General features: G+C 54.3%; 2 protein-coding genes across 6 annotated transcripts; one reads left to right on the top strand and one right to left on the bottom strand.

The window, feature by feature from the left end:
• Positions 1-6: 6 nt before the first annotated feature.
• Positions 7-25,497, bottom strand: KLC4 (kinesin light chain 4). Of its 5 annotated transcripts, none has more exons than XM_015622605.3 (16): positions 25,374-25,497; positions 14,508-14,774; positions 14,104-14,334; positions 13,684-13,762; positions 13,372-13,597; positions 12,976-13,063; positions 12,569-12,670; positions 12,089-12,262; positions 11,832-11,931; positions 11,289-11,341; positions 8,906-8,973; positions 8,716-8,824; positions 7,789-7,938; positions 1,021-1,145; positions 850-907; positions 7-485 (listed from the first exon to the last, which is right to left on the bottom strand). In XM_015622605.3, the coding sequence occupies exons 2-16, from the start codon at positions 14,754-14,756 to the stop codon at positions 396-398; spliced, it is 1,902 nt and encodes a 633-aa protein (XP_015478091.1). In that variant the 5' UTR covers positions 14,757-14,774; positions 25,374-25,497; the 3' UTR covers positions 7-395. The 5 variants fall into 5 exon arrangements, with proteins under 5 accessions (XP_015478091.1, XP_015478093.1, XP_015478092.1 ...); XM_015622607.3 differs by having other exon boundaries at positions 7,816-7,938; XM_015622606.3 differs by lacking the exon at positions 25,374-25,497 and adding an exon at positions 23,683-23,772.
• An 86-nt stretch (positions 25,498-25,583) lies between these two features.
• On the top strand, positions 25,584-27,216 carry MRPL2 (mitochondrial ribosomal protein L2). The gene is made up of 6 exons (XM_015620556.2): positions 25,584-25,853; positions 25,939-26,080; positions 26,169-26,284; positions 26,374-26,484; positions 26,809-26,882; positions 26,972-27,216. The coding sequence occupies exons 1-6, from the start codon at positions 25,598-25,600 to the stop codon at positions 27,182-27,184; spliced, it is 912 nt and encodes a 303-aa protein (XP_015476042.1). The 5' UTR covers positions 25,584-25,597; the 3' UTR covers positions 27,185-27,216.
• Positions 27,217-27,755: the final 539 nt, after the last annotated feature.

Raw genomic sequence — 27,755 nt, 5'->3', positions numbered from 1 at the left:
CCGCGGTCGCTTCTAGGGTCGGTTTTATTTAATAAAATAAAGTACAGCGATCATCCGGCGGGGGACCGGAGTCCCGGGGGCATGGGGCACTCCCGCCGCTGCCCCGGCCCGGGGACAGCCCCCCTCCCCGGGCTGGCGATTCTACCTGGCGAGCGTGTGTGACCGGTACCGAGCATGCGGCCACCAGAGCTGCGGGCCCCGGTGAGCAGCAGAGGAGCATGCGGGCGGGCTGCGGTGCCCGAACTAGCTAGGGACCCCCGGGGGAGGCCGGGCTGGGCAGGCAGACGGTGGCACGAGAACCGGTGATGGGGAGTACAGAGTAGTTGGTGTGGGGAGGTGGCGGGCGCTGCCCCGTGCAGCGCGAAGCCAGGGTGCCCAGCAGCGGAGCAGCCAGCTCAGTTGGAGGAGAGCAGGGAGCTGTGGGAGGACAGGTCCATGCTGCTGGCGCTCAGGCCTCTGCTCTCCGCACGGAGGCCTTGGGTGCCCTGGAAAAAATACAGTGCCCATGAGGTAGGTACCTGCACTCCACCCCCATGCCCGAAAGCTGCCACCCCAACTCCTGCACCCCTTGCCTTGCAAGCCAGGATGGCCCTGGTGCTGCTGTCACACACAGCAGCTGCTGCCTTTGCTGCCAGTCTATGGCTGAGCTTTGTGGGGAGGAAGATGGGTACTTGGAAGCAACATCTTCAGATTCGGTGCTCTGACCTCAGACGAGGGGCTACAAGCCAGGGCTTCTCAGCACTGCATCCTCGGGCCCACTAATATGCCCCTCACCCCCTGTGCCACTGGCCACAGCCCCCAGCCTCATGCACAGTCCTGTACCAGCCCCACCACTCACACTGTGCTTACCTCAAACGAAGCATCACTAGACTTGTGCAGGTAATTTAAGGACGCAGCTCGTTTCATGCTATAAAGAAACAGAGGAGAGCAGATGTGATTGTGCTGTGTTTGGTCAGACCCAGACACACAAGGCGGCAGGGCCCCCTTCTGCTCGGTACACAGCCTGACCCTCACACGTACCTGGTGTTTCTAGGCTCCAGGGGACCATTGCCCTGCAGTTTCTTGACCAACATCTCACTGCTCCTCCGTATCACATCCCGGATTTTTCCCAGAGAGCTGCTGCGCTGGAGAGTGCCACTGCCATCCTGGACACAGAGACACAAGCCAGGGTGATGGCTGAGTGGCACTGATCAGGCTCTGGCATGCTGCTGATGAGTGGCTGGAACTGGCTCCAAACATCCTCTTGCCCATGTGCACTGAGGGTATAGCCCTGGCCCAGAGCAGGCTTACTGCTCACTACATGGCTTCCCCTCACCCGGTTCTCCATAAGATGTGATAATCGTGGAATCAGGGACCCCTGCCGCTGTTGTCTGGCTCATCCAGCCTGATAAGCCCTCCTGCCCAGTGCAGGTTGCTGACTTGTTCTGGGCTGCCAGCACAAATGGCACTGGCATCTGCACAGTCCTGCTCAAACATGACACAGCTCCATCACCTGCAACAGCTCAGGCAGCAACTACCAAGTGGCCAGGGAGGCAACAAGGGAGTCCCAAGATTAGGGACGCTTTTGTCAGGCCAGGACAGGCTGTTGAGACTTTCATTTCAAGGACTCTCATTTGCTGCTGGCTGGAGACCATCCTCATCCTCCCCCTCCCCTTGCCCTTCTTCACCACACCATCACCATTCCTCCTCTCTGTCCAGCACTCATACAGATGCACGCCCTGGTCCTGCAGGCTCACTCACATCACACAAGATCATTTCACATTGCACACACAGCCTTGTCCCAACTCTAACACCCCCAAGACAATGAGCTTTAGCCTTTGGAGCAATTCAGGCAGCTCCACTGGGGATGGATTCATTTGGCTGCACCAGCACCGTGTTGCCAAGCAAGCATCAATCACTGCATTCCTAGGCGCCCCCAACTTCAGCTTCATGCAGCCCCATTAGCTACCCTAGGGGTGGCACTTTACAGGGAGCTTTTTATGTCTGCCTGCTTTTTCAGAAGACCAAAACCAGCCTGAAATCTTGTTGCTGAGCCTCTTTCCTCCCACATGCTCCAAAGTTCCCAGTACTCAGTGAGGCACTCAGCCCTTGACAGGCTCCAGTCCACCTCCTGCACTTTGCTCCACATGCATGCAAGGCACGAGTCGCCAGCATGACACCACACCGTGCCACCGTGTCATCATGCCACCAAGCTGTTCTCCTGTGGCCTGGCCTGCTTGTGACACCACTGCTGATGTGGAATTACTTTTGCTCTGCTGGCCTGATAACACCAGTCTTCCCTGCTCCTGCTTTGAATGGCCCCTGGAACACTGGGGCAGAAGAAACAGGTAAAGTGATGGCAAAAGCCCTTTTACTCCTTATAAAGATGTGAGGGAGCCCCTTTGAAGCACTCCAAATGACAAGAATGCCTTGTGTCTCAGGCTAGCAGCAGCAATTACCTCAGCACTGCCCAAGCAGCTCTGCAGGTAGGCAGGGTCTCTGCCTTAGGCCACTCACCCTTTGTGCTGACCATTACAGATTGTGGCCCTTGGGGAATGCTTTTCCAGCGCTCCTCTGCTCTGATTACCCAAAGTTGATCCAGCCCTAGATTGTTGTCTAACAGCTGACCAGGACTCTTCCTACCAGCAAACCTTTCTCCTGGTATTCATCTCATCCCTTTTTGGATAAAACAAGTGCATTGAACCTCTTCACATTCTCACTGGGATGAGGGTTTTCCAAGTTGAGAGCCATGTGTTGCTGCTGCAAAGGGACCCACTCACCAGAAATGCAGAGAGCACCCAAAGCAGCAAAGTAAACAATTCAATTTCTGCACAAGGCATCCCAGGCAGGTTTTGGATGAGCTGAACATCAAGTGTGCAGCATTAGCAAAGATGCAGAGGTGTCTTTTGCCTCCCCACCAGACTTAAACTGAGTCACCAATCTCCCTGCAGGGTACTGCTATGCCAGGCACTGTTGCTTTTCCCAGGGCACATAAACCAGGGGTGGAAGAGGGAACACAGCTGGGACAGGGGAGCAGGACCATGGTACAAGGGCAGCAGGATCAGGCCAGGAAGTATGCTCTTGTATCAGGGCTGGAGGATGGAGCCACATTTTCCCAGCTGCCGTGATGCAGACTGACTGCAGACCAACACCAGAACCAAATGCTGCTGCATGCTGGGTTAAAAATAGCCTCTCTTCTCCCCCCACTCCGTTTTCTGACGGGTTATTTTTAACCCAGAACATTTATGGGTTTGGTTTGCCGCAGAGCCCCCACCCCACTGCACCCACCAGGATGAGAGCATTCAAAAAAAAACCAAGCAGCTCCACCACTAAGCTCCTCTCCACTGCATGCTCCCAACCCTGCCTAATGCATTGAGGCAGAGGACTTGGGCAGGATTTGGAAGCATGTAGAACTCAGCACTGAGGGACACAATGGGGTATTTCTTTGGCTAAACAGAAATGCCTGTTGGGGAAGGTCCAAGCTCAGTTGCCCCAGGACCGCCCTGCCACACGTGGCTACAGAGCTGAGGTTAGCAGCAACTCCAATTTGGAGGACAGGGAAAAACACAGTGGAGCTGGGTCCTTCATCTCCAATGCTCAGCCTGGAAGAGGTGCCCTGGGGGCAGCACATGCCCCTGTACACACACAGACAGTCACCAAGCACCCCCAAACCTGCTCCAGCAGCATTTGCACCCACCACCCCAGGGCTGACCGACGCTGGCCTATAGAGCATGGAAAGAAGCACAGGGCAGCAATTTGGGTCAGTCTACCTTTAATTAGAGGTATGGTTGTTACAGCACCAGGTCCAGGACATGGCAAAGCACAGGGGCAGGTGGCCCTGAGGTCCAAACACACCCTGCACCGGGAACTCACCACTTTCCAGAAGCATGGAGGCAGGGAAGGTACAGCCCTGCAGCGCTCAGCCCTGGGATCCACACCCCATGATCCTGGGACAAGCTTCCTTTCAGTAAGCACAAGCTCCCAGGGGAGCAGCATGCATATACCCCAAGGCCTCTGCACCACCACAGGAAAGCCAGGCCCAGACAGACATAAGCACATTTAGTATCACAACCTGCCAGCTAACTAGCATAAAGAAAGGATCTAGCTAAATAAATAAGGAGTCCTGTGCTGGCCCCTGGGCTCTATCTAGCTGCCTACAGCCTTCCCAGCTTTCTTCCCAGATATGAGAGCCAGGGAGGTTCCCCTCCTATAGGAGGCAGGGTGAGAGTGTACACTCAAGGATGTGAGACCCAAGACAGTGGAGGTCTGGCCCTGGGACACATTCCATATCCCAGTAATGACTAACAGCACCAGACCCTGTGAAGGCCTGAAGCCATCAGAGGCACTGAGCCACTCACACCCCCTCATGGTCAGCACTGTGACCCTGTTGGTAACAGCATTACACATTTCCCACCCACTTGGCTAGGGACAGCCAGACTGCAATCAGCCCCACAGACCTGTGAGCAATCCATCCCCTACCCCTGCAGCAACATCTCTCCAGCCATCCCATCTGCTCCCACCTGCTCAGAGCACCTCCAGCCCTCGCCCTTTGCTTCCTTACATCTGTCTTTGTACCTTCTTTTTCTCCCAACCACTCTGCTCCAATCCAGGCCATTCCCCATCTCAGCCACTTCTAATGGTCTGGGGTCTGCCCCTTGCAAAAAAACTCTCCTCCTATCCCTCCTCTGCTATCAAGGAACAGCAAACAACTTCACCCCCACTTCTCCCACCAGCCACACTTAAGAACACTGTAGCAATGGGGGGCTAATTCACCCCTTGATGCCAGATGAGGAACCTGGCTATAGCATCCAGTCAGGAAGTCACAGCCAAACATGCTTGTGTTGGCCAGCTCCTGTACATAGTCCTTGGCTGTTGTCCCCTCACCTCATCTTGGATGTACAGTAGCTCTATGGACTGCCCTACACTCCTGTGCCCCTGCAGAGAGACCCACACACTGCTCCTGGGTTACAGAGCTCAGCAGGGAGGAGGGGAGCAAGATGGGGACTGCCCTGTGCTGCAGGGAGAACCCATCCCACTGGGAGCCAGCACAGGTTTGCTACAAGGCACTAATATCAGCTAAGCCTACAGGGAAGAAAGCAACTGGGCACATGACAGCCCTGCCTAGGCCAGGCCTCACTGACCCATAACAGCCTGCATCTTCGAGCCTCTGTAGAGATGGAGGGAACAAGCTAGGAGGGCTGAGGATGTCTACTGACAACGGAGTCTGTAAGCCTGGAGTGAAGACAATCCCCTGCAGGCCTGGGCCCCAGGGATGTGCAAGGGCAGGCCAGGGGTGGGGGCATGCAAGGGGATGGTGGCTCGTCACCCTGGTCTGGGGGAGCTGGCAGCTCCTCGCAGATTCTTCCTGCTCTTGCTGGCCACGGGACTGGAGCTGGGCCATGTGGCCAGGCACTCCTCTGCAGGCGTCGCGGTGCCCTCGCGCGCCAGGAGGGTTGGGGGACCGGCGTGGAGTTCTCGCCGAGGAAGGAGGGATGGTGTGGAGGAAAAGTCGGAAGGTACAACACAAACATCCAGGTGACTGCGGTGGAGGGGAAAGGGAGTCTCGGGAGGCATTTAAGCCTAGTGCACAGAGAGGAGAAAGACACAATTTACAAGGCTGTGAGGTTGTAGGTCACCTAGGGAGCAGGTGGGACAAGGCCCAGGCTGCATGCAGAGACCACAGGCCACTTCTGGGCTGGTAAAGAGTCTTGTGAAGCTGGAACTGTGGCCTCACTTTGCTAGTGGGCTTACTGGACTGGCAGGAACAGCTTAGCTCAAGAAGGAACAGCCTGGGTCTTCTGCTCCAAGGGCTCCCTGCTCCTGGGCCTTGGGTACCCGCCAAGACCTCTGCACCATGGAGCTGGTGCTATCCCCCTGTTCTCACATCCCAATTACCTGGGCAGCAAGCAGCTGGTCCAGGCCCTGAGGTGCTTCCAGAGCTGCCTATGGGCGCAGGGCACCCTGGGGACTCCCACAGCCCTGCCTGCAGCAGAGGACAGCTAGGGGAGGGCAGCAGAGGCTGCTTTAAGGCAGCACATCTGAGGTCTCTGGACCAACACAGAAAACAACAGGCCATGATGGACAGGAGCAGCAGGAGCTGCCTCAGCCTTCTTTTGCAGAGAGCTTCAGTACAGGGCAGGGCTGCTGGCTCAGAAGAGAAGACTGGCTATGTGTTCAGTAGCCTGGAAAAGGAATCATGTGGCAGCAGCTGTGTCCCCCAGGGTGCTGGGTTAGCCCTCAAATCCTCTATTTACAGCTGTCTGGGTCAGGGAAGCTCTGCTAAGACCCCTGGGGAAGGGTCATATGAGCAGAGACTATTCCCTGATTCTGGCTGTGGGAGAGGGTGGCACTACCTACTTGCCTTAGGACGATCAGCTCAGAGATTGCCAGGAAGGTCTCCCAAAGCATCACCAGTGCTAGGAGATCACCCAACACCAAGCACAGTCAGAAGGAGCTGCAGAAAGACACCAGCCAGCATAGGGACCAGGTGATTCTAATCCAAACCTGCAGCCCTCCCCTCTGTGCTTGTCTTGCTTCCTTACTAATGGTGAGTGCAGGGGCCTAGAGCTGATGCTTAGCCAGAGCTAAGGCCTTCTTTGGTCCTGATGCCAAGACTTGGGGCAAAGGACAGCCTTGCATCTGGTAAAACTGCTGGGTCTGTTTTTCAGATCCCATTCAGCCACCTCCTACGTACAATCCACAATCAAGAGAGCCAGCAGGCTTCAGGCTTTGGGTGTTGAAGGGCTGTCATGGCAACAGGGAAGAAAAAGAGGAAGGGAGGGAGCTCATGCAAGTGGGGATAGAGCAGAGCCAGGTGGGGAAGGGTTAGTGACAGCAAATGTAAGGGGGCAGCAAAGGACTCTGTGTGCTCAGTGCCTTTCCTGTGCCAGGTTACAACAACCCCAGCTACTCTATGCTCTCAGAGTTTGCAGAAGGAATGTAAGCATTAACAGCCCTTGAGCCAAGCACCCACCAGCACCATGCTCACTTGCTGCCTCTTCTCCATCCTCCTGCTTGCAGGAGACACAGGGCACCTCTTCCAGCCCTGCATCACTACCTTTCTCCAAACTCAGTGCTAGTGACCAAAGTCACCCTCAGGCTCAGAGCAAGCCTAGACAGGTTCAGGTTGCCCTGTCTGTTCCTCAGTTAACACCAGTCTCTTGCCTTCACTGGTCATCCCCCCCTGCCATTCTGCAAAGACCTGCCTTTTATCCCCTCTGCTTGGCCAGAGCCTGCTGAGGGCATGAGACCAGGAGAGGGGGACAGTAAAGATGCTGGCTACTGACTATTCCTGTGCCCTGCAGTCAGTCAGTCAGTCAGTCCATCCACCACAGACACACCAGGCATATCACACACACACACCCCTGCCCAGGTTCAGCATCATCAGTGGCACAGTGCAGGACAGACAGCCAAAAGGCTCTCACAGGCTGGGTGAGCCCGAGATGGGGCTGATGCTCTCAGCCAGGGCTTCCAGAGGGGAGCAGCAGGGAGAGATGTTAATAAGGTTACAAGCCTAAGATTAAGGGCAGACCAGGACCAGTTCATGCTGCACACTGCCAGGGCCTGGCAGCTCCCTGGAAGCAGGAGCCCTCAGCTGGGAATATCTGTTCTGTACACCAGAAGCCAGACCCAGACACGCACCTTTGCGGGCTGGCTGGCTCATGCCAAGAAAGGGGAAGGAAATGTGCAGGGAATGAATGGAGGCAGACAAGGATGCCACGACAGGCCACGCAGGGACAGCCCTCAGCCAGGCTGTCCCTTCCCTCTGGCAGCCAGCTGAGGCCATTCTTGATGGTGTCTTGTACTTACCCCGCTCCATTCCACGCCCATACTCACTTCCTCGCTACCGTCTGTGGCATTCTCGTACTTGACGCTGCCCCCCAGGCTCCGATGTCTCTCTGTGCCATCCCCCTCCTTCAGGATCTCCACCACCTTCGTCTGGTTGATTGGGTCAATGCCCTGCAAGTAGGAAACGATAAGGAAGAACCGTGTTTTGTCTTTCCATGTTCCTTCCCTCTAGAGATCCACTGTGCCATCATTGTGCTTGGCTCCTGTTCCCTCTCTTGGCCACTGCCCCATCACAGCCAAAACTGCCCAGCACAACCAGGATGGAGCCAAATGCCATCCTGCATTTAGCAGTCTCTGAACTCCCAGCTCAGTGAGTCCCCACAAGGCCAAAACCAACCCTGTGGAACAAGGGCTTGCTACCCCAAAGCTGACAGCTGTTTTCCTTCACATTTTGAAGCATGAAGGATTCAGCTGTCCTTCAGTCTTGTGCTAGGTGCTTACAGCTCCTGCTTTATTATTTGAGGATTGAGAGGAGTTTAAGGCAAGAGGTACTCTAAGAAATTCTAGGTATTTTTTGCCTCTGGACAAAAAAATTAGGGTGAAGGAAACATCCCAGTAGGCATAGTTCTCCCCAGTAGCTGACAAATCCAGTAACCTGCCTTAACCAGCTGCAGTATTTCTGCACCCAGTGAGCCATGCCTTCCCCACACATGGACATCTGCTCCATCCACACACACATGTGCCACTCCACACACCTACACACATGTGGACCTCTACACAAATGCATCCCCAAACACCAAAGCCCTCTGGTGTCACGGGAACATAAACAAAGAACATCAGAGAGGCCCAGGAGAGTCCCTCACCACACCCTAACCAAGGCAGTGCCATAACATGCCACCCCAAGCCCTACAATGCCCCCCACACCAGGGCAGGTCCCTCTGGGGTTACCTGTCGCCGGGAGCGAACTGCGCACTCCTCCAAGGTCTCGGCTGCCTCCAGCTTGCCCTGGCGCCGGTACAGAGCACCCAGGTTCCTCAGAGTGGTGTTCACAGTTGGGCTGTGGTGACAGAGGGGAGGTGAGCAGGAGCCCTCTGGTCACCCCTCTAGAGTCCACAGCTGCCCCCAAACCAGCTCTTACCTGCTAACCTTACAGGCCTTGTACCAGCCACCATACTCAGCATAGGGAGCGCTGTCTCTGTGCTTGCTCTAGAGGGTGAGGAGAGAAGAGAGATGTTAGTTCCATACCTACCACCCTTCTCTGGCCTGTGCTCTGCCACTGGATGCCAGGGTCAGACCTCAGGCTGCACCCCTGCACCAGCTCAACCTTTGGAAACACAATATGCAAATGCAGTGATGAGGCCCAGCAGTTTCCTGGTAGTAAAGTTAAACGCGTGTTTGCTGCAACAGATTTGGGTCACAAGCAAAAGTGATATCCTAGTTTCAGGAAGGAGCATAATCTCACCTCCTTACCGTCTTCCATGGTATCAAAGGCAGCAGGGACAACACAGCCTATTCTCATGGCATAATGGAGGGCATGACACCCCAACCAAAATGCAAATGGGAGACAAAACCCCACAGACATGGCAGTCTCCATGGGCACTAAATCCTCAGCCAGGGGTACCAAAGGAATCAGACAGCCACACCCCAGCCTTTGGCCTACAAAAGGTCAGGCTTGCCCTACAGCAGCTGAGCCCAGTTAGCTGTCCCCTCCCCATGCCCAGCCTTTGCACCCCAAAGCTGGCTGGCTGGCCCTGTCCCAGCCAGCTGCAAACGGGCTGCCAGCCAGAGCAATAGCACAGGGCACAGCTTGATGCTCAAGAAGGAAGATCTGGACAACCCACACTCCAGGGCAGTAGCTGCTAGCCCTGGGTCCGTAGGACCATGGCACCAAGCAGGTGCAGGGAGCCACTGCTCCACAGCACGAGTTACCCTATAGCCCAGAAGAAACTCTCTCTGTGGGGACCATTTTGATCACTCACTGCCACAGCACTTTTCAGCTCTTTATCTCACATGCCAGAGTTTCCCTGTGCCATAGGCACATGTAATTTTCTTCACACCAGTGCCTACACAGCCTGGGTAGGCACCAGGGACAGAGGATGCCTGCTGATGGCATGAACTCTGCTGCCAGGAAAGAGGGGCAAGGGACAAAAGTAGTCAAGCTCTGTCAGAGGAATTTAATACATTTTAACAGAAGATGTGGAAACAGCACAAGGCAGAGCACATCAACCCCAGCTCCTGGGCCAGGAATACAAGCAGGTCTGTGACTACTGCTGCTGCCTGAACAGGAATGCCAACCCTGCTTAGGGCACAGGCACAGCTGCCTTGAGGACAGTAGTCCCAGAGTCAGGGAAAGAGACTTAGCCCTTGCCTGAGACTCACATGTAAAATTAATCTCGTACTCCAACTGTGGGTCTCAGCCTGCTCCCTTGCCCCATGGCAGAGCTTGCATTATCTGGAGCATAGCTATCTACATTTGACCCCTAAATTCTCCAAAGACACCATCAGAAGAGTCTCAGTCCCAGACAGGGCAGGGGAACCCAGACTCTACTCCAGCTTGGATTTCTCAAGGATGGTGCTGCAGCAAGAGCAGATTCTTCGCAGCAGAGCCTTTGCAGTACAGCACCCACAACACTGTAAAGCTGAGCAGTGCCCTGTGCTGGGAGCCATGCAGAGTGGTTCAATGGGAAAGCACAGGATACTGTGGAAAGCACCTGCCACTGCCCTACTTCTAGGGCTGCTTTTAGGATGGGACTCACAGTCACTAAGTCAAACCTGCCCAACTGTTGCCTGAACCCTGTAGGATTGGGGCTGGCTCTGAGGGCAAAAGAAAAGGAGAGTCCCACTGCAGGTAGAGGACTAGATCAGAACCCTTCATTCTGCTGCTTCACCCACCTGCCAAAAACCAAACAGGGCCTTACACTTGGCGAAGACACGACTGCTGCGTTTACTGACCACAGTGCAGGGCCTGGGCTGCAGAAGCAACAGTAGCTTTGCCTTTCAGCCTGGTCCAAGGCAAGCACAGTCCATTTCTATCCTCTTTCAGAGGCCAGCTAGGGCCTGCCCTGTGCAAAGACCTTTTCCAGATATGGCTCCATTTCCTAAGCAAGGTGACAGCAGCAGTTTCTTTTTGACTTCCATTTTTCCCTAGAGCCTTAGAGCTGCTTCAGAAGCCACTTGTGCTCTGGGTACTGGCAGCTCTTCAGAACAGAGTGCCAAGGCCTAGCAGCACAACTCTCTGCCATCTGCCATCTTCCATCATCTGCATGCCCAAGAGGGATCAATCACTAAAGCAGAGAGAGCATGCAGCCATGGCAGAGAGACTGAACAGCCTTGCCCAAGGAAAAACACCGTGCTCTCTGATGGGCCTTCCCTCCCTGCTGGCCCAGGGAGCAGCAGTGCTGTACCTCCTCTCCAGACACCTCCTGGCCTTGGCAGCTCTTCAGACTACAGCTTCTCCAGGAAGAAGAGATAAGAGACAGGGTGTAATAAGAGAAGATCAAATCCCCTGAGATCAGACTCACCTTGCTCATCTCCTCTCTCTCCTCTGCATGCATCCAGATTGGCTTGTGTTCATCTGTGTGGGGAAGAGTGAAAAACAGGTCCACTCACCACCCCATGCTGTTCTTTGCCTCCTATACAGCCCAGCACTCTGTCCCAAGAGCTAGCACCTCATCAGAGGGAAGTGACACTCCAGATCCTCCCCCTAGTCCCTGGCCCAGAGTCCTAAGAGAGGCAACCAACACTGCAAAGGCAGGACAAGGGAAGGAAAGAACAAGTCCTCCCAACAGAAGTACATGTGCCAGGTGCACAAGAGAAACTTCAGCCTATGCTTGAGCATGATTGTGCCATTTACTATTCCCAGCCCTGTGAAGACTGGGTTTAGACTCCTGAGAGAAGAGGGAGAACTGTGTAACACACTAGAATGGCGGCATCTCAAGGGCTGCCCAAAGCAGGGGCCCTGCAAGGCATCCCATCCCTCAGTCTGGGCAACACCAGAACCAGGCAAGTCTAGGCTGAGAGCCAGGAAACCTCTCCCCAGCCCCAAGGACTTCTGCTGTACAAACCATCCACGGAGCCGAACTCCTTCACATGAGCACGGGTAAGGATCTCCTTATACAGCACCTCTGCATCTTTGTATTTGCCTTGCTTCAGGTAACAGGAAGCCTGCAAGCAAAACAAAACAGCTCCAGCACCACTGGGAAACAGATTAAACTCTGCCCACCACTTGCAGCTATTGCTCTGTCTCTAAGCACGAGACAAGGCTCATGTCTCCCACAGCCCCCCTTCCCCAACACCACATGGCCTCTCCCCAGTGCCTCACCAGGTTGTTCTTGGTCTTGGCCACATTGGGGTCATCAGGACCCAGGCAGCTCTCGTAGATCTCCAGGGCCCGGCAGTAATAGTACTCCACCTCATCATACTTGCCCTGGTTCTGGCACAACAGGGCTAGGTTGTTCAGCTGCTTGGCCACATCAGGATGGTCTTTGCCTAGAACCTGGGTGAACAGAAGAAGAGAAGCCACAAAGACTGCAGCAGACTCCTGGAATTAGTAGGCATCAGAGTCCCCCTAGCACATGCCTATGTCAGACAAAAGCCAAGGTCTGGAGGAGCAAGGAGGAGAAATTCCAGCCTCCACCTCCTGGCAGGCCTCTCCAGAATTGCAAACACTGGAGAGACAGGAAAGGTGGTGGCAGAATCAGCAGCTGAACTAGATAGGCCCTGGATCTCCCACATGAACTGAAGTAACGGGAGAAAGCCCACAGAGAGAGATGAAAGGAGAAAGAGCATGGGAGACTTTTACCTTCTCACGGATCTCCAGGGCTCGCTTACACAGTGGCTCTGCTTCTTTGTACTTCCCTCTCTTGCCATAGAGAACAGCCAAATTGTTCAAAGTCGCTGCCACCTACAGAGACAGAAGCTTCTCCATGAAACAAAGCAAATTCCAGCTGGGCCAAACAAGGGGCACAAGCAACACTAACACGGACTGTCCCATTTCCTCCATGCCTGCAGTACTGCTGCTTCTCAAGAGAAGGAGGTCCAGAGATAGAAGGCTGCCCTGGAGGATTGCAGGATCCAAGAGAAGTCAACTCCTTACAGGCCATTCTGAACCAGCCAGCAGGAAATACTGAATCATAAAACACTGCTGAAACAGTGCCCCAGCAGCACCCAAAGGTGAAGAAGTGACTGAAAGAGGAGAGAGACACTCACCGCGGGGTGGTCTTTGCCTAGAGTCTTCTCACGGATGGAAAGAGCATCATTCAAGAGGTGTGCTGCTTCTTTGTATTTGTTCTGATCCCTGCAGTGCAAAGTCAACCAGTTATTTGGCATTTGGACACTACAGCCCAGAGCAGGGAGAACTATGAACAGAGCTCCTTCCACACAGACCCACCCTTCACAGTCCTCTCATTTCTCCATTCCTCCCTGCTTTAGTCAGTCCCTAGTTATAGATGGGAGTTTGGCAAACCAAATAGCCCATCTAGGCCAAAACCTTTCTGAAAGGCAAACAACAGGAAGCTTGGAGAGCGCCCCAGGATGTGCTGTAAAGGGAAACAGGAGATCCAGAAAGCTGTCCTGGCCCAGTCCTGCCCTTCCCACCACGCTCACCTGTACACTAGTGCTAGAATGTTGAGCATGGTAGCCACATCAGGGTGATCATGGCCTGATGTCTTTTCCAGGTCCTCCAGTGCCTGCTTGCAGAGTGGCACAGCCACCTCATAGCGTCCCTGGGAGGCGTACTGGATTACAAGGTTGTGGAGGGTGCGCAGGCGTGCAGGAATCTCATAACCTCCCTGCTGGGCAGCTGCCACAGCACTGCTGTGCTGGTGGGGCACTGTGGGCACAGAAATAAACACAGCACAGTTGGCCCAGCAGGTTTAAACAGACACAGGCAGCTCCCATGCATGAACAAACACTTACATCCAGGACCATGCTCCTCCTCCTCATTTGGGAATAGGTCATCCAGAGAGTCCTTGGTGGAGTCACCCTCCTTCTCCTCCTGAGAGGATGAGAATCACAAATACTGTTGGTCCTCAGCAGAGACAGCAGCAGCCTGGGCTGAGTCAGTTGCCAAACTCTTGGCCTTTCTGCAGCCCACCAACACACTCAGTTTCTTCTGCTGTCTCTGCCACCATGTCCCCCCACAAAACAAAATCCAGAGACTCTGCCTCATGCAGGCCCCCTTTTGCTACAGGGATGCATAGGTGCATCCTTGATGCATGGGATACAAGGTGCATGGGAAGGGGCAGAATCCAGAGTAATGTTATCACACATAGGCAGTTCTCCCCGTCCAACCTCCCAGGCCCACAAAAGCAGTTGCTCATAAGGACTGGGGCATACCGAAGGCGAGACATCCTCATCGTACTTCTTCAGCTGGTTCATGAACTCAAGGTGTTTCTTCTCCTCCTCCAGCTGAGCCACTGTCTGTTCACTACGCTGCAGCTTCTGCTGGGTGTTGGCAAGCTCATCACGTAGCCACTGGTTCTCCTGGCACAGTCTCCGCACCTGAGCACGCAGCTTCTGCTTCTCTGACTCCACGGCATTCAGATGGTTGGACAATGCCATCATCACCTTGTTAAGAGTCTCAGTCAGTAACAACCACAATCTTGCCTCTCCCTCACATGCATGTTTAGGGTCCACCCAGGCTAGCCTTCCCACCCCTGCAGCTTATGGAAAATGGCCACATATCTACCCTTCCTCTGTCAATCCCAGATAACACCTCAGGGATCACCCACCACTCTCACCTGAGCTTCTCCAAGCCCCAGTTCTATCATCTCCACTGACTTGCGGAGCAGGTTGGATTTCTCATGCACGAGATTGGCTTCTTCATCCTTCTTCAGGCACTTGATGGTCTCCAGCAAGCTGTGCAGGATGGAGTTGTGTTCATTCTTGAGAGCTTCCAGCCCTTGCATTACCAGCTTGGTGTTGGAAATTATCTCCTCTTGGCTCAGCTTGTCCAGTTTCTCCTCCCTTGGGTACACCATGGTGGACATAGTCCTACTCCTGCAGCCCTGCACGGAGACCAAGACAAAACCAGAGTGCCCCAGGGCTGTTTCAGAAAGCCACAACCAGACACAAGTATCACAACCTCCTTCAAGCAGTCAGAAACAGCATTTAACTGATTGCCTACTCTAAGCCTTTCTTCTTCATCTTCCCTTCTCCCTTTGGCAGCAGGCAGCTGTCAGGGCACGTGCCCCTGCTCTTGTGGCTGGGAGTGCTGGCAACCAAGGCAGGTGACCCACATGGATAGGAGACAAAAAGGCTACAACCAGTGATGACCTCCAACACCTCCACACTCCCAGCAGGGGGAAGACTAATTTAGCTTCTATTTAAGAGCAGAGATTTGTGGTTAGCAGAGCTGGGGTTGCAATCTATACACCTTCTGCCCACAGACCACTGATGCAGAGAGGCTGTCAGAGCTCAGCACCTCTTCTGACTCCAGAAGGGAACACAAAGTGGAGGGATGCCAGCTCAAAACTTTCTGCTTCCTCAAAGGAAAATCTCCTAGAAGAGCATCTCAGATAGGGAGGCATCAGTGGTATTACTGTGCCAAAATAATGCCTGACCAGAAGAGTACATCCTGAAGATCACAGCCTCAGCACAGAACTGTCATTGTGGCATTAAGGGACATGCCGCCAGCAAGACACACTACACCACTGCCTGACTGGGGAAGCTCACATACACCAACAGCTACAGTCACACTTACATAATCCTTTTGCAGGTGTTGGTTTGAAATGCCAACAGGTTTTCCATCTTCATTCACCCTGCTGCCACCCCAAGGACTCCTAAGGATGAGCTAAGAACTCTGTACTCCTTCCCTGTTCTGCTCCCCCCAGATATACAATGGGAGAGTACCCAGTTACTGCTTTTGCACAGAGACACCAAACACTACAACCCACAATGTTAGTGTGGCTGCAAGATCCCTACATACAAAGTCCAGGAGCTAAAGAAACACAATAGGCCAGCGGCTGAGAGACAGAAGAGACAGGCAAGACCCCTTACTGCAAGACCCTGGCTGCTGTATGACTCACTCATCTAGCACAGTCACAGCCTCTTCCACCAGCTGGGCCACCCCAGCAGCCTCCTCACATTACTCAACAGTAAAGCCACCTCCCACTTTGCTATCAGGTCACCCCAAAAACAGCCTCCTGCAATGCCCTGCACAGGCAGCACCTGCCCAGCAGCACCTCCTTGCTACCTGGAGCTGGCAGAGGCCTCTGCAACCTGAGTGCCCAGGGCCCTGCTGCCAGGAAGCTGGCAAACTGCCCAGAAGCTACACGGGAGGAGGTGAGAGGATTGCTGCCAGCAGATCTGCCTTTGACCTCCTGCCGGACCCACCTCTGCATGGTTTGAGCTTTGTTCAGCAGTTGCCTTGTGCCTGTTTTACTGAGAGAACAGAAATACTGTCCCAGCTACAAGAACAGAGCAAGCAGAGCTCCCCTTTCTGGCAGGGCTCCTCTTCTCCTCATCTGTGCACCCTGCCCAAGTGCCTGGGAGCTACTGGGGAATGGGCCCTGAGCAACAGAGAGGCCCAGCTTCCTCCTCACTGCAGCACTTAAAGTGAAGATGACAAACAGCACTGGGACAATTGTTTCAAGTACACACATCTCATTATCAAACCCACTCATGTCCTCTTCTTTAGCCTCGCTTTACCTCCAGCTGTTTTGTAGGCCTGAACTCTCAACTTCTTTGGTTTCTGTTCCCATGAGGTACATCCATCCCTCAGGAAGAGGAGCAAACCCTCGACACACAGTGGAGACCTTACTGAACCCTCAAGCAGGGCAGAAACACCTCGTGTCTCTTGAAGATTGGGTTTCTGTTCACACCTCTGAACAAGAACTGAGTCATCCTCCCCCAAAGTCACAATCCTGACTTCACGTTCATTTCATGATCTAGCATCAGCACCAATTCTGAATCATACTTCACTGTATCTTTCACTTTTGGGTATCTGTTATGCTCCCAATGCAGTTAACCCTGCACATTGGGCATTTTATACCAAAACAGTCTCATCTGGACCATGACACACACCAGTTTGCTTTGGAGAAGACTATATGATAAGAATAGCATGAAAAACCTTATTAAGGTCAAGATAAAGGACATAGACTATTGTTTCAAAAGTAAAAATAGGTTTGCTGAGAGTTGGTTGCAACTGATACCCTATCTTCCAAACTCATCCTCCAGAAAACAGCAGCTAAGCATTCTGGTCAACAGTTCCCCTGGTTATTCTTTTTCCCACCTTTCTGACACACCTGGAGTGGGATCAAGTGCTCAAGCAATAAGGAAAGCCCTGCTTAATGCAGACTTCTGCAGGTGAGCACAACTCAGGAAGAAATGTGCAACGACTCCCAGCCCTAGAGAAAAGAGGCTGTCAGCCCAAAGGGTGTTAGTGCTGCTTCATCTGGCCAAGCACTCTCATGCTCTAAAATAGGTCCAGACAGCTTCCCAGGAAGGCTCAGCAGGCACTTACCTCTTCCACAGAACCCAAAGTAATAACAGCTAAAGGGTTAAATGGCCCATCACTGGTTCCAACTTAGAAGGAAACACCGTGACTCGCTTGCAAACAGGGAAACTGGCAAGTGGCGGTTCTCTGGACCACAGGCAATGCTTGGGACACAAGAAGATATCCAGTAATGGCCTCATACCCAATGTACAAAAAAATAGAACTCTGCTCTGAAACTCTCACAGCTGAGCAGTACAAGTCCCTGTGTGTACTGGGCCAACTGTGAAATACTGACATTTTTCACAGCAGCATCACTTATGCCCATACAGACACATAAGTGTTATAAAGTTATGGTGCCATCTTTAAGGAGTGTAATACAAACACCTTGGGAAGAGGAACATGTTACAGAATAAAAAGCCACCAGACCTCACACCTTGCTAGGTAACAGAGTCAGAAAGACAAGACCCAGATCCATAGAAAATCAGCCTCATTAATTCCACTGTAAACATAACTGCTCCTCAACTGTGAAACTGCTGTGTGTTAAACCATCAGCATCTCTACTACAGCAACACTTTCTTCAGCTCTTCCAGCAGAAAATGTTCACGCGTTTCACAGTCCTCACAATCAACTTGTTTTTTGAAACTGTGAAGATTTCAGACTGCGAAGGAAAAATAAACCAAAGCATCCTGATCCACAGCATCCAAGACTCATCCTACCCTGCAACTACATCCTCAGATCCTTCAAGACATCCCAAAAGAGGAGTTTCTTCTCTCACTGGCTGAGGTTCTTACAGATGTGCAAACATCTGTAAGAACATCAGCCTTTCTCCCCTAGGGTGACATCCTGGAAGCATAGCTCTGCTAGGTACCAACATGTTTCCATGTTCAACAGTGGACAGAGGATTGTCCAGACTGGACAGAGGGTACAAAACCTAAGAACAACACAAAGCTGGTCAACAAGAAAACAAAGAGGAGACTGCTGAGAAGTCTTTTGAATGCTGCTACCTCTTGTAAAGCAAAGAAAAGCCACAAACACCAGTGGGAGCTGACTTAACCTTCCAAAGCAGGAATTCCCCCCCAGAGATCTTATTTCTAGTTCTTCCCAGTGCTGTCAGGTCTATACACTCAGTGCTCAGCCCTCCAAAGAGGAAACACTCACTGTGGCAGCCAACACCAAGGTCAGGCAGGCTGAGGCTGCTGTATATGCACCCTTCCTACTCCTTCACATTCAGTAAGGGGCACTGGGTGTCCTTTACCCAGGCAGAAAAAACACTCAGAGGTTTTCTGCAGAGAGGAAGGGACACATCATGGTTTGTCTTTTGCAGGATGGGGCTCAGACTGGAATAGGAAGAAAGAATGCTTTTCCACCAAGCTCCTTGAGAGATGGAGAGCCCTGTTCCCAGCTTATCCTGCTGCAGTCCTCATGGACCTGCAGGTGTCCCAGCCCAGGTCTCCACCCGCAAGTTTCCGCTCTAGTTGGCACGTCTTCCCTATTTACAGAGAGCTGCTAGAATAGCCTGCCTTTCCGACAACACCCATCTCATCTCCCCTCTTCTGCTCCCGTTTGGAGGACAGAGGAGGAACATGCGTGCACTGAGCTTTGTGGCAGCTGCAGCAATCAGCCGGGAATCCATCAGCAAGTACATCCTGCCAGGCAAAAACCTTCCTCCTGTATTCAAGTGCATAACCGCAAAATCGCTAAGCATCAGCAATTTCAGCAGCTCATTTTTCTGCCTCCCAAAACTGCTCCCACATGCGAGACCTTTAAGAGGAAAGAGCTGGAAGCTTCACTGCTATCTTCAACCCACAACATCTACAAGGATGCCAGATTAAATGGGTCCAAGTGAATCTTAAAGCTTAGGTTATGATGCCTTATGCTAGAAGACTATGGGGGTGGGGAGCAGCACCAGGAAAATCAGCAATCAACTACAACAGGACAGAGATCTCAGGTCTAAAAACAACTCTGATAATGAAGTTCATCACCTCTGTGCATGCACAAGACAATAACTGCCGCATTCTTCAAACTGCATATAGTCTGCCAGCACTTTCTGTAAAGAAGCGAAACAGAATTTCAGCAGCAAATTCTTCCGTAGGAGAAGGTGATCTAAGGATATAAGTGATGTAAGGTAGTTGCAGAAAGACAGCTAGGTTCTGGAAAAAAGCATCCTGTGGAAAAAGAGTATGTCTGACCCACAGCAAGAACAAGTGGCCACATTTGGGAGACAGACAGCAATGGTTTCCATAGAAATGAAAACACAGGGCATTGTCTTGCTTCATCATAATTATCCCAGTCTCCTCCTGAGAGACATGCTTTTGCTACCTGGAGAAACAGCAAGGTTATAAATTTGGGAAGCAAAACGACTTGATAAAAGTAGGGAGGGTTTTTTGATGTGTTTGTTTTTCCTTGGATCTCTGCCAGCTCATTACCGTTGAGCAACAAAGGGTCTCTGGAATGACTGGTTGACCTCCAATGAAGCTAGAAGCGAGACTGCAAATAAGACAGTGAGTTCTCACTCCTAAGGGGCACTGCAACAAAACTAGACCTAATATTTTGGATGCTGAAAAATAATATAAAAGCAGTAAAAAGCAAACATAGTGACAAAGTTACAGCCACCACAGAAGCTGTGTCACATTGAGCACAAATTTTCTTATTTTGCTACCACAGTGTCAGAAAGCAAACAGATTGTAGGAGATTACAGTCAGCTGTGCAGAGCCTCTGAGGCTTCCACTGCACAGCCAGGGCACACTGACACTGCCGGGAACATCTGCACACTGAAACACCACTGCTAGAAGAGCCACTGTGCTCAGGGTCACCACCCCAGGTCACCTGGAGCAGAACCACAGAAAAGGGACAAACTGGTGCTGCTGAGCTCCACACTGAAGTTGGTATTTCCACAGATGCTCTAATATGGGCAAAACAAGAAATGCTGAGGTTCACGGGAGGCACAGAGCAGGAACTGTCCTCTGTGATGCTTGTTACTGTTGCCAGAAATGCCTGGATGCTCCCTTAGAGCGTCTAGGAACACACAAAGAGGACATCAGGAGTCAGCATCTTGGGAGGTCATACCCAGCATATCTCTGAGCTTCAATTGTAAAGTCAAAAGATTCCACTCAAACTCTAATGTCCATAACATTCTCTGCCACCAGTTGTCTCATAAGTTTCTACATCCTACTGCCAAAATAGGGGGACATCTAGAGTCCTGTCTTCTGCTCAAAGTTCTTTCCCAATGTCAGCCTGCAGCCCAGACCCTTCTTGCACTGCAGACAGTCTAGAGAGTTAAACCAACACACAGATGACTTCAAATACTATAGAGGGACTGTTGTGTTGGAACTTTTCCCTCAGTAAGAGTCTGGCTTGAGTATTACTTGAAGAGCATTACTTGGAATGAACACTTAGAGATCTCTGGTCTATTCCCTCACTCAAAGCAGGTATCTGATCAGGTATCTGTGTCTAGCTAAAGGACCCATCTCCCAAAAGGGAGATCCCACAAACTCTTCAGACCCTGTGCCGTGACTTAACCATACTCTTGTGGGAGGAAAAAAAAAAAAAAGGTAAAAAAATTCTTCATCTGAATTCCTCAGATAAACTCAATGCATTTGCCTTTAGTGAGCACCTCTTCAGGACAAAGGAGCAAGGCACCACAGCACTAGAAACTGATCCAAGGCCCAGAGAAAGGGAATGCAGTGCCTTTTTCCTTCCAGCAGGGTTCTGCAGGGGTTTTTGGATTCCCAAAGCAATCCACCTGCAGCAACAGAGCATGCAGTAAAGGCAAGGAGCTGTCTCCTATGCCCCAAAACCAGGACTTTACTTGGCATCCAGACATCTCCTCACATGGCTTTGAAGCCAGTCTCCAAGCCCAGAAAGACCAGTTTCCCCAATCCTCAGAGTCATGCATAACACAGTACAAGTTGACTGCCTGTCCGGGGGATAGGGAGGGCTGCCCAGGGATCAAGACAGGATTGCTTCTTTCAGCAGCTGACACATGCCAGCTCTAGCTGACTGTGAACCTCTGGGATTTTTTCCTAGATACTGGAAGGCTTGTGTTGGGAATGTCTGTGCTAACCAGCAGGCTGCAAGAGGCCCAGGGGACGAGGACTAAGGAACTAGATTTGCAGCTCGAGTGGAAGCGCTCTGCCGCAAGGAGACTGGAGCTAAAGGGAAAGAGCATGAAGGGAGTCTCTCAACACCCCTCTCTGTCTCAAAAGCTTCAGCTCCCTACCACCCACAATCTCTAATAAAACACACAGCGTCACATAACCTTCCTGAGACCCAGGGCAAGGTGGTGATAAGGGGGCTTTACAAGGACTTGGCCACAGTGACTCATGTTCACACCACTACAGAAAGAACACAGGAGCTTCCCATACCCTCCCACCTTCCAGCCCACAGCTGGAAATGGACAAGACAAAAGGTACTGCTGTTTGTTCTGACTGATCATAGCAAGCAATTCCTGTATTATCAAAGCATCATGCAATTCCAATACGAATATGCACTCTGAGGAAGACAGAGCAGGTAGTTTGGTAGGCTTCGTATCAGGTCATTCACTCCTTTCAAGACCAGAAAGGTCTCACTCCATTTGTTAATACCAAAGAGTACAGATATTGGAAGCAACAAGGGTTAAAAAAACCAACAAAACACTACAAAACAACCAACAACAGCAAAACCAACCAACAAAAAAAACACCAAACAAACCAGCACTGATTTTTGCCATTAGCAGAAACACACTTTGCTCTGATTGTATATCATATTGTTTACATCCCCCCCAAAAAAATCCCAGCTTTTTGGCTGGGAAAACCTGCACCTTCCAGCAGGCCATTGGAATGAGAACAGCAGTCATCACCACTCCCACCAGCAAGCTTATGCTGGCACCTCCAGATCAGCTGATAAGACCTTGTTTTTAAACTTGTTCATGTCTGCAGCAGCTCACCAAATCCATTCTGCATCTGCTGCGCCTGGGACTACAGCGAAACACCATTAAAACATGTTTCCAGGCTAGTGGAGACAAGAGCTAAGCAGCTGGAACAGAGCCAGGGCAAGCATCTCCTCTCAGCTTCAGAATCTGATTGGGAGTCGCGCACTATAAAAAACAGAGCGAGAGCCATTACCTTGCCCTGACAGCATGAAGCAGTATTAAAGCAGGCAGAGTAATTCCCAGGAGCCAGTGCCTTTGCAGGCATCTGTCTAATGTGAGGGCTGTGCACTGGATGTGCCTGAGCAGTACAGGAGATAACCAGGATGCAGATGGGGCCAGCAGGAGCTCTGGAGCCACTCTGTGTGCCCTGAAGGGCTCTGGTGTGCCCCCGCTCCCCCCATGGTGTACGTGGGGCACCCACAAAGGCCAGCTGCAGGCTGCAAGACTGCGCTACTATTTCCACAAGCAAACAGGTTTTGTAAACTGCAGCAAGGCAGACAAAGTCACAAGGACAAACCTCTACCTGCATAACAAGCAGAAGATCTGTTCTATCTCTGGCTCCCCTGTCTGGCTAGAGCTCTTTGAGGAGCTACATGGCTCTTTCCCAGCAAATTAAGCATTTATCCAGAAACTCTGCCAAGGTCAGAATTTTGCCACGTGTCCTTTGAGCCCCAAGAGCCATTGTGGTATTTGGGGTTAATGCTGTTGTTTCAACCTGGACATTCCTCCAAAACAGCAGATGAGAGAACACATGCTTCCTGCTCCTTCTGCCAATTACAGCAAAGCACAGCCATGTTTATTTACCCTGTGTCTGAGCTGGCCAGATCTTTGACCTGATGTGTGCTGAACGCCACCCTCTTTCCTCACAAGCACAGGCAGGGGTGTTTTCCACATCTCCAAGGTGGCATGGCAGAGAGGAGACCAAGGGCACTAGAGGAGAGTTCCATGCCCGAGCATGGAACTGCAGCAGAGTGCCAGATGCCAGCTATGCAAGACGCAGGGAAGCCTGCTGTTTCTGGTAATATGCTGCTGCCTCCCACCATTGTGCAGATTTCTCCCGGCTGCCTGGCCAGAGCATTCTACCGCAGCACCATCCCCCAGCTCTTCTTCAGACACCTCCTCCCAAGCGCATCCTCTCCTTCACAGAAGCTTACCAGCGATTCCCCCAGCCCACCACTTTTCGTAGGGTGCATCTCCATTTCGGAGAAGCTTAGAAAGCAGTTAATTAATGAAAAGACGGTTTGGGGCGATACAAGGCTCTTTGAGAGCTACTGCTGTATGACCTGCCTCCGTCATCGTTTCTCCGGCTTTGTCTGGCAGCAGGAGGCACGCCCGCTCCGTATCCTTGGAACAACAAGCCGGAGAAACCCCTTCACCCCTCAGAACCACCACAGAGAAATTCTGCGCCCACCTGGCTAAGTGAAAGCTTCACAAGCGAAAAAAAGTTTTCACCAGCTCTGCCTGAAACTGCGCATCAAAGCGGTCCTTTGTTCCAGGATGGCTGGGCACCCTGCCCGTCTCAGTCACCGGATGGGAATGTCCCCCGCCCCACGCCGCAGAGGAGCGGTACCTGGCTGCCTGCAGCGGCTTGTCCAGCGCCGGTGCTCGCGGAGGCGGCGGAGGAGCGGCGGCCGCGGCGCTGCGCGGCTCCGTCTGCCGCGCTGCCCCGGGAGCGAGCAGCGGCGCAGGCACCCGGCGCTCGGCAGCCAACCACACTGCGGCAGGGGGAGGGGAGGGATGCGGACAGGCTCCGGGAACAGGACGGTCGGACGCTCTCCTGGGAGCGCAGAAAGCGCCACGCACGCCAAGCTCACAGCTCCCTCCTCAGGGATCCACGGCAGCGCCCAGGACCATGGCCGAGCCCCCGCGGCGCCGCCAAATGCTGTCCAAGGAGCACTGGCCATCAACGGGCTCCTGCTCAGCCCACCAAAGCCCTGTTCCATCCCACCCTCCATCCTGTGGCGGAAGGTTTTACATGCTGTTCGGTACCACCCTCGCCTGTGTCGCCACTGCTGACCCCATCCCAGCCCCTAAAGCCAAGGTGGTGTAGCTGCAGAGCTCCAGCTGCGTGGTTGCTATCGCTGTGCCCACAGCAACTGGCCAGGAGATCTGGCAAGGCTGGAGCCCTGTTATGCCCACACTGCGCAGTGTGGGGCTCGGCCGGGTACTGCTGGGAAGCGCTTGTTCAGTCTTTGGCTGTTCTCAGAGAGAAGACAATGACATAGGATTCAGCTCGGATTGCTGCTACAGCCATCACATCCATGGTAACACATAACTATCATGGTGCTCCCTACGATGTCCCCAGCTACCTACATCTGCCTGAACCAGTGCTGCACCGGTGTTCCTGTCCCTCCTCACGGATTCCCCCAGAAGGGGAAAGGGCTCAGGTGTCCCAGGAGGAATAGCCCAGCCATGTTGACACGCAGGCTCTCTCTTGCCTCATCTCACAACACGTATTTCTTTCCTAAAGCACCTTGCTGTCCTCCGTTCCCTAGTTCTGGAGGACAAACCCGTCTGGCTGTGAGGTACGTACAGCTATGGAACACTTACATGTCGCATAAGTTACATAGCAGGAGCGCAAACATACATTATTTGTGTTACGGTGAAAGCCAATCCTGGCAATGAAGACGCAGACTAATTATAGAACAGTGAATCCCGCAGTCTGTGCCCACAGCACCCTGGAAACAGCCACGGCCGGGACTTGGGGCTGACCCACAGCTGCCACAAACTCCGCTCCTCCCTCGGGGGCTCCCGGCCTCCGCCGGCCATCCCTGCGTGGCACTCGGCCCTGCCCGCGGGGAGGCCAGGCGCTCCTGGCCAGGCGTACCGGGAGCTGCCCGAGCAGAGCGGGCACCGGCAGGGCTCCCGAGCCAGCGGCTCCCCCGGTGATCAGCTGAAGGAGGCTGATCCCGCAGGGCGCGCCTCGCCGGCTCCAAAGTCCGCAGAGCCGGCAGCGCCCTTAGCGACGACCCCGCAGCGTTACGGCGGGCACGGCCCGAAAGCTGCCCTCGCCCCCGCTCGTTCCGCTGCCCCAGCTGCCAGGGCAGGCTACCACGGTCCCCGAACCACGCCAGCCGCAGCCCCACTACAGGGACCTCCCCAGCTGCCCGCGGGGGTCCCACCGCCCCCCAGGCCGGCGGGGAAGCGTCGCCCCGGGAAGGCCGCCCCCGCTCCGGCCTGCGCCGCCGGGCTCCGTGTGTCCTCCCCCCGCCAGGGCCGCCGAGGGGAGCGACCGAGCCCCCGTAACCCCGTCCGTCCAACCTGCTCGGCGCAAGACCTCGATGGCGGTCCCCGTCGCTGTCCCGGTCCCGGCGGGGGCGGGGCGAGACCCGCGGCCGGCACCACCCGCCCTCTCAGCGGCGCAGCCCCTTTAAATCCAAGATGGCCGCCGCCTCCGCCTCTCCGGTGGGAGCGCGCCACCTGCCGGCGGCCGCTGCTCGGGCCCGCGGCGGCCCCGCCCCGTCCGGCGGCGCCTTCCCGCGGCCATGGCGGCGCTGGGGCTCTGCCGCGCCTTCGGGGCGCTCCTGCTGTCGGCGGGTCCCCGCCGGGCCCGGCCCCCGGCCTTGCCGCCCGGCCCCCAGCCCTGGCTGCCGGGGCCGGGGCCGGTGTCGGCGCCTGCCGCCTGCCGCGGGCTGGGCGGCTCGGCGCCGCGCTGCACCACCGACCCGCTGTGGAAGTGCCGGGCCAAGTACACCGTGCGGCCCGTGGGCATGAAGAAGACGGGCGGCCGCGACCACACAGGTGGGCGGGCGGGCGGGCGCAGGAGGGCTGCCGGGGCCGGCTGGGCGCGGGGGGTCCCGCCTGCAGCCGCTCCCGTGTCCCGCAGGCCGCGTCCGCGTGCGGGGAATCGGTGGGGGACACAAGCGGCGCTACCGCATGATCGACTTCCAGCGACTGCGCTACGAGGAGGGGGCCCCGCCGGAGCCCTTCACCGAGAAAGTCATCAGCGTCCGATACGACCCTTGCAGGCGAGTGCGGGGTGCGGGCTCGGCCCCGGGCCGGGGCAGTCGCGCCAGCCGCGACCCCCTGCTCATCCGCCGCGGGCTCTCCGTGCAGGTCGGCTGACATCGCCCTGGTGGCCGGCGGCAACCGCAAGCGCTGGATCATTGCCACGGAGAACATGCAGCCAGGGGACAGCATCACGAACTCGCCTCACATTGGCAGGATGGCAGGTGCACGCCAGGGCCAGGGGCAGCTGTGCCGGTCTTGCCGAGGGCTCGTCGGCTGCTCCTTGCCCAACTTGTCAGCTTCTGTCTTCCAGTGTCAGCCCGCGAAGGGGACGCATACCCACTGGGGGCTCTGCCTGTCGGCACGCTGATCTGCAACCTGGAGAGCCACCCTGGGAAGGGAGCGCAGTACATCCGGGCAGCTGGTGCGTCCCCACACAGGGAACCCACTGTTTGCAGGGGTTTGGCTGAGCAAAGTGGAGAGGAGGGCAGGGGGGCGGGCACTGCTCTGGGTGGCCAGTGACAGGGAGTTGCCATCTTCTCCTCATGTTAGAGTGCAACACATCCCTCCAGAAAAGCAGGGGTAGCTCTGCCCTGTTCATTCCTCAAGGCCCTGTCTTCAGCAAGAAATGCTGTATTTAGTACAACAGTGGGGGGGGCTTTGGGGAGTTACTGGGGTGTGCTTGTCACAGGGTGAGATACTTTGTCCTGCTGCTCAAGGTAGCTGTCTCCTCTCTTGCCTGCTGTAGGTACCTGTGGGGTGCTGCTGAGGAAAGTGAATGGGACAGCCATCGTGCAGCTGCCCTCCAAAAGGCATATGCAGGTAAAGGAGCTGTGCTGTGCCTGCCTCGACTGCCTGGGGATGCAACCGTGTGTCCCCATGGAGGGCTGCAGCTCTTCTCTGTCCCCTAGGTGCTGGAGACCTGTGTGGCTACGGTGGGCCGCGTGTCCAACGTGGATCACAACAAGCGGGTGATCGGGAAGGCGGGCCGGAACCGCTGGCTGGGCAAGCGCCCACACACAGGCTTGTGGCACCGCAAGGGTGGCTGGGCTGGGCGCAAGATCAAGCCTCTCCCACCCATGAAAAGCTATGTCAACCTGCCACGGGTCAAAGCAGTGGAGTGATGCCTGAGGCCAATAAAGCGTTTTTCATGCCACTGCTGTTGCATTAGTGATGCCTCTTATGCTCAGGGCCTTTTCTCGCTCTCCCACGGTTCAAGTTCTGCTGTGTTCAGTCCCTGGCAGGAGTGGGATTGCTGGCAGAGATGAGGTGGAGCCGTGGACTGCCTTGGCTTGAGTTTGAGATTGGTGGGTGACTCGGTGTGGTCAGTTGGCACAATTGTGCCAAACCTAGCTGTAGGACATCCAAGCTCTTCTCTCACCCTCAGCTTGTGGCTCAGTGAAGGCAAGTGGTCGGGAAGGTGGCTTCCAGCCAAGGTGACTGGGAATCACGGACCTCAGCGCCTCCCAGCCCCAGTAGCGCCTCACTGCTCTCTGGCCCCACTTCTGCCGCCGGCCGCTGCTGCGTCCTTCCCTCGCCGCCTTCCCTGTCCCACCCTGCCCCGTCCGTCTGCGCCCCAAGTGCCGCACTGTGCTCCGTGTGCCTCACTCAGCCCCCAGCGCTGCCCCCGGTCCCGCAGTGCCCGTCCGAGCTCGCCGGTGCCGCCCGCCCGGGCCCAGCCCTCACGGCCGCCGT

Source organism: Parus major, chromosome 3 (genome assembly GCF_001522545.3).
Source record: "Parus major isolate Abel chromosome 3, Parus_major1.1, whole genome shotgun sequence".
NCBI classification, from domain to species: domain Eukaryota; kingdom Metazoa; phylum Chordata; class Aves; order Passeriformes; family Paridae; genus Parus; species Parus major.
Note: the sequence above shows the minus strand (reverse complement) of the source record. Positions and strands in the feature narration are given on the sequence as shown.

What these genes read in the sequence shown, in the direction of transcription:
- KLC4 (XM_015622605.3), bottom strand. Translation starts at nt 14,756, where the DNA reads ATGTCCACCATGGTGTACCCAAGGGAGGAGAAACTGGACAAGCTGAGC. An exon ending in CTGGAGCCTAGAAACACCAG is followed by an intron (nt 908 to 1,020) that starts GTACGTGTGAGG and finishes GTTTCTTTATAG; the next exon opens with CATGAAACGAGCTGCGTCCT. An exon ending in CTAGTGATGCTTCGTTTGAG is followed by an intron (nt 486 to 849) that starts GTAAGCACAGTG and finishes TATTTTTTCCAG; the next exon opens with GGCACCCAAGGCCTCCGTGC.
- MRPL2 (XM_015620556.2), top strand. Translation starts at nt 25,598, where the DNA reads ATGGCGGCGCTGGGGCTCTGCCGCGCCTTCGGGGCGCTCCTGCTGTCG. An exon ending in TCACATTGGCAGGATGGCAG is followed by an intron (nt 26,285 to 26,373) that starts GTGCACGCCAGG and finishes TCTGTCTTCCAG; the next exon opens with TGTCAGCCCGCGAAGGGGAC. An exon ending in CCTCCAAAAGGCATATGCAG is followed by an intron (nt 26,883 to 26,971) that starts GTAAAGGAGCTG and finishes TCTGTCCCCTAG; the next exon opens with GTGCTGGAGACCTGTGTGGC.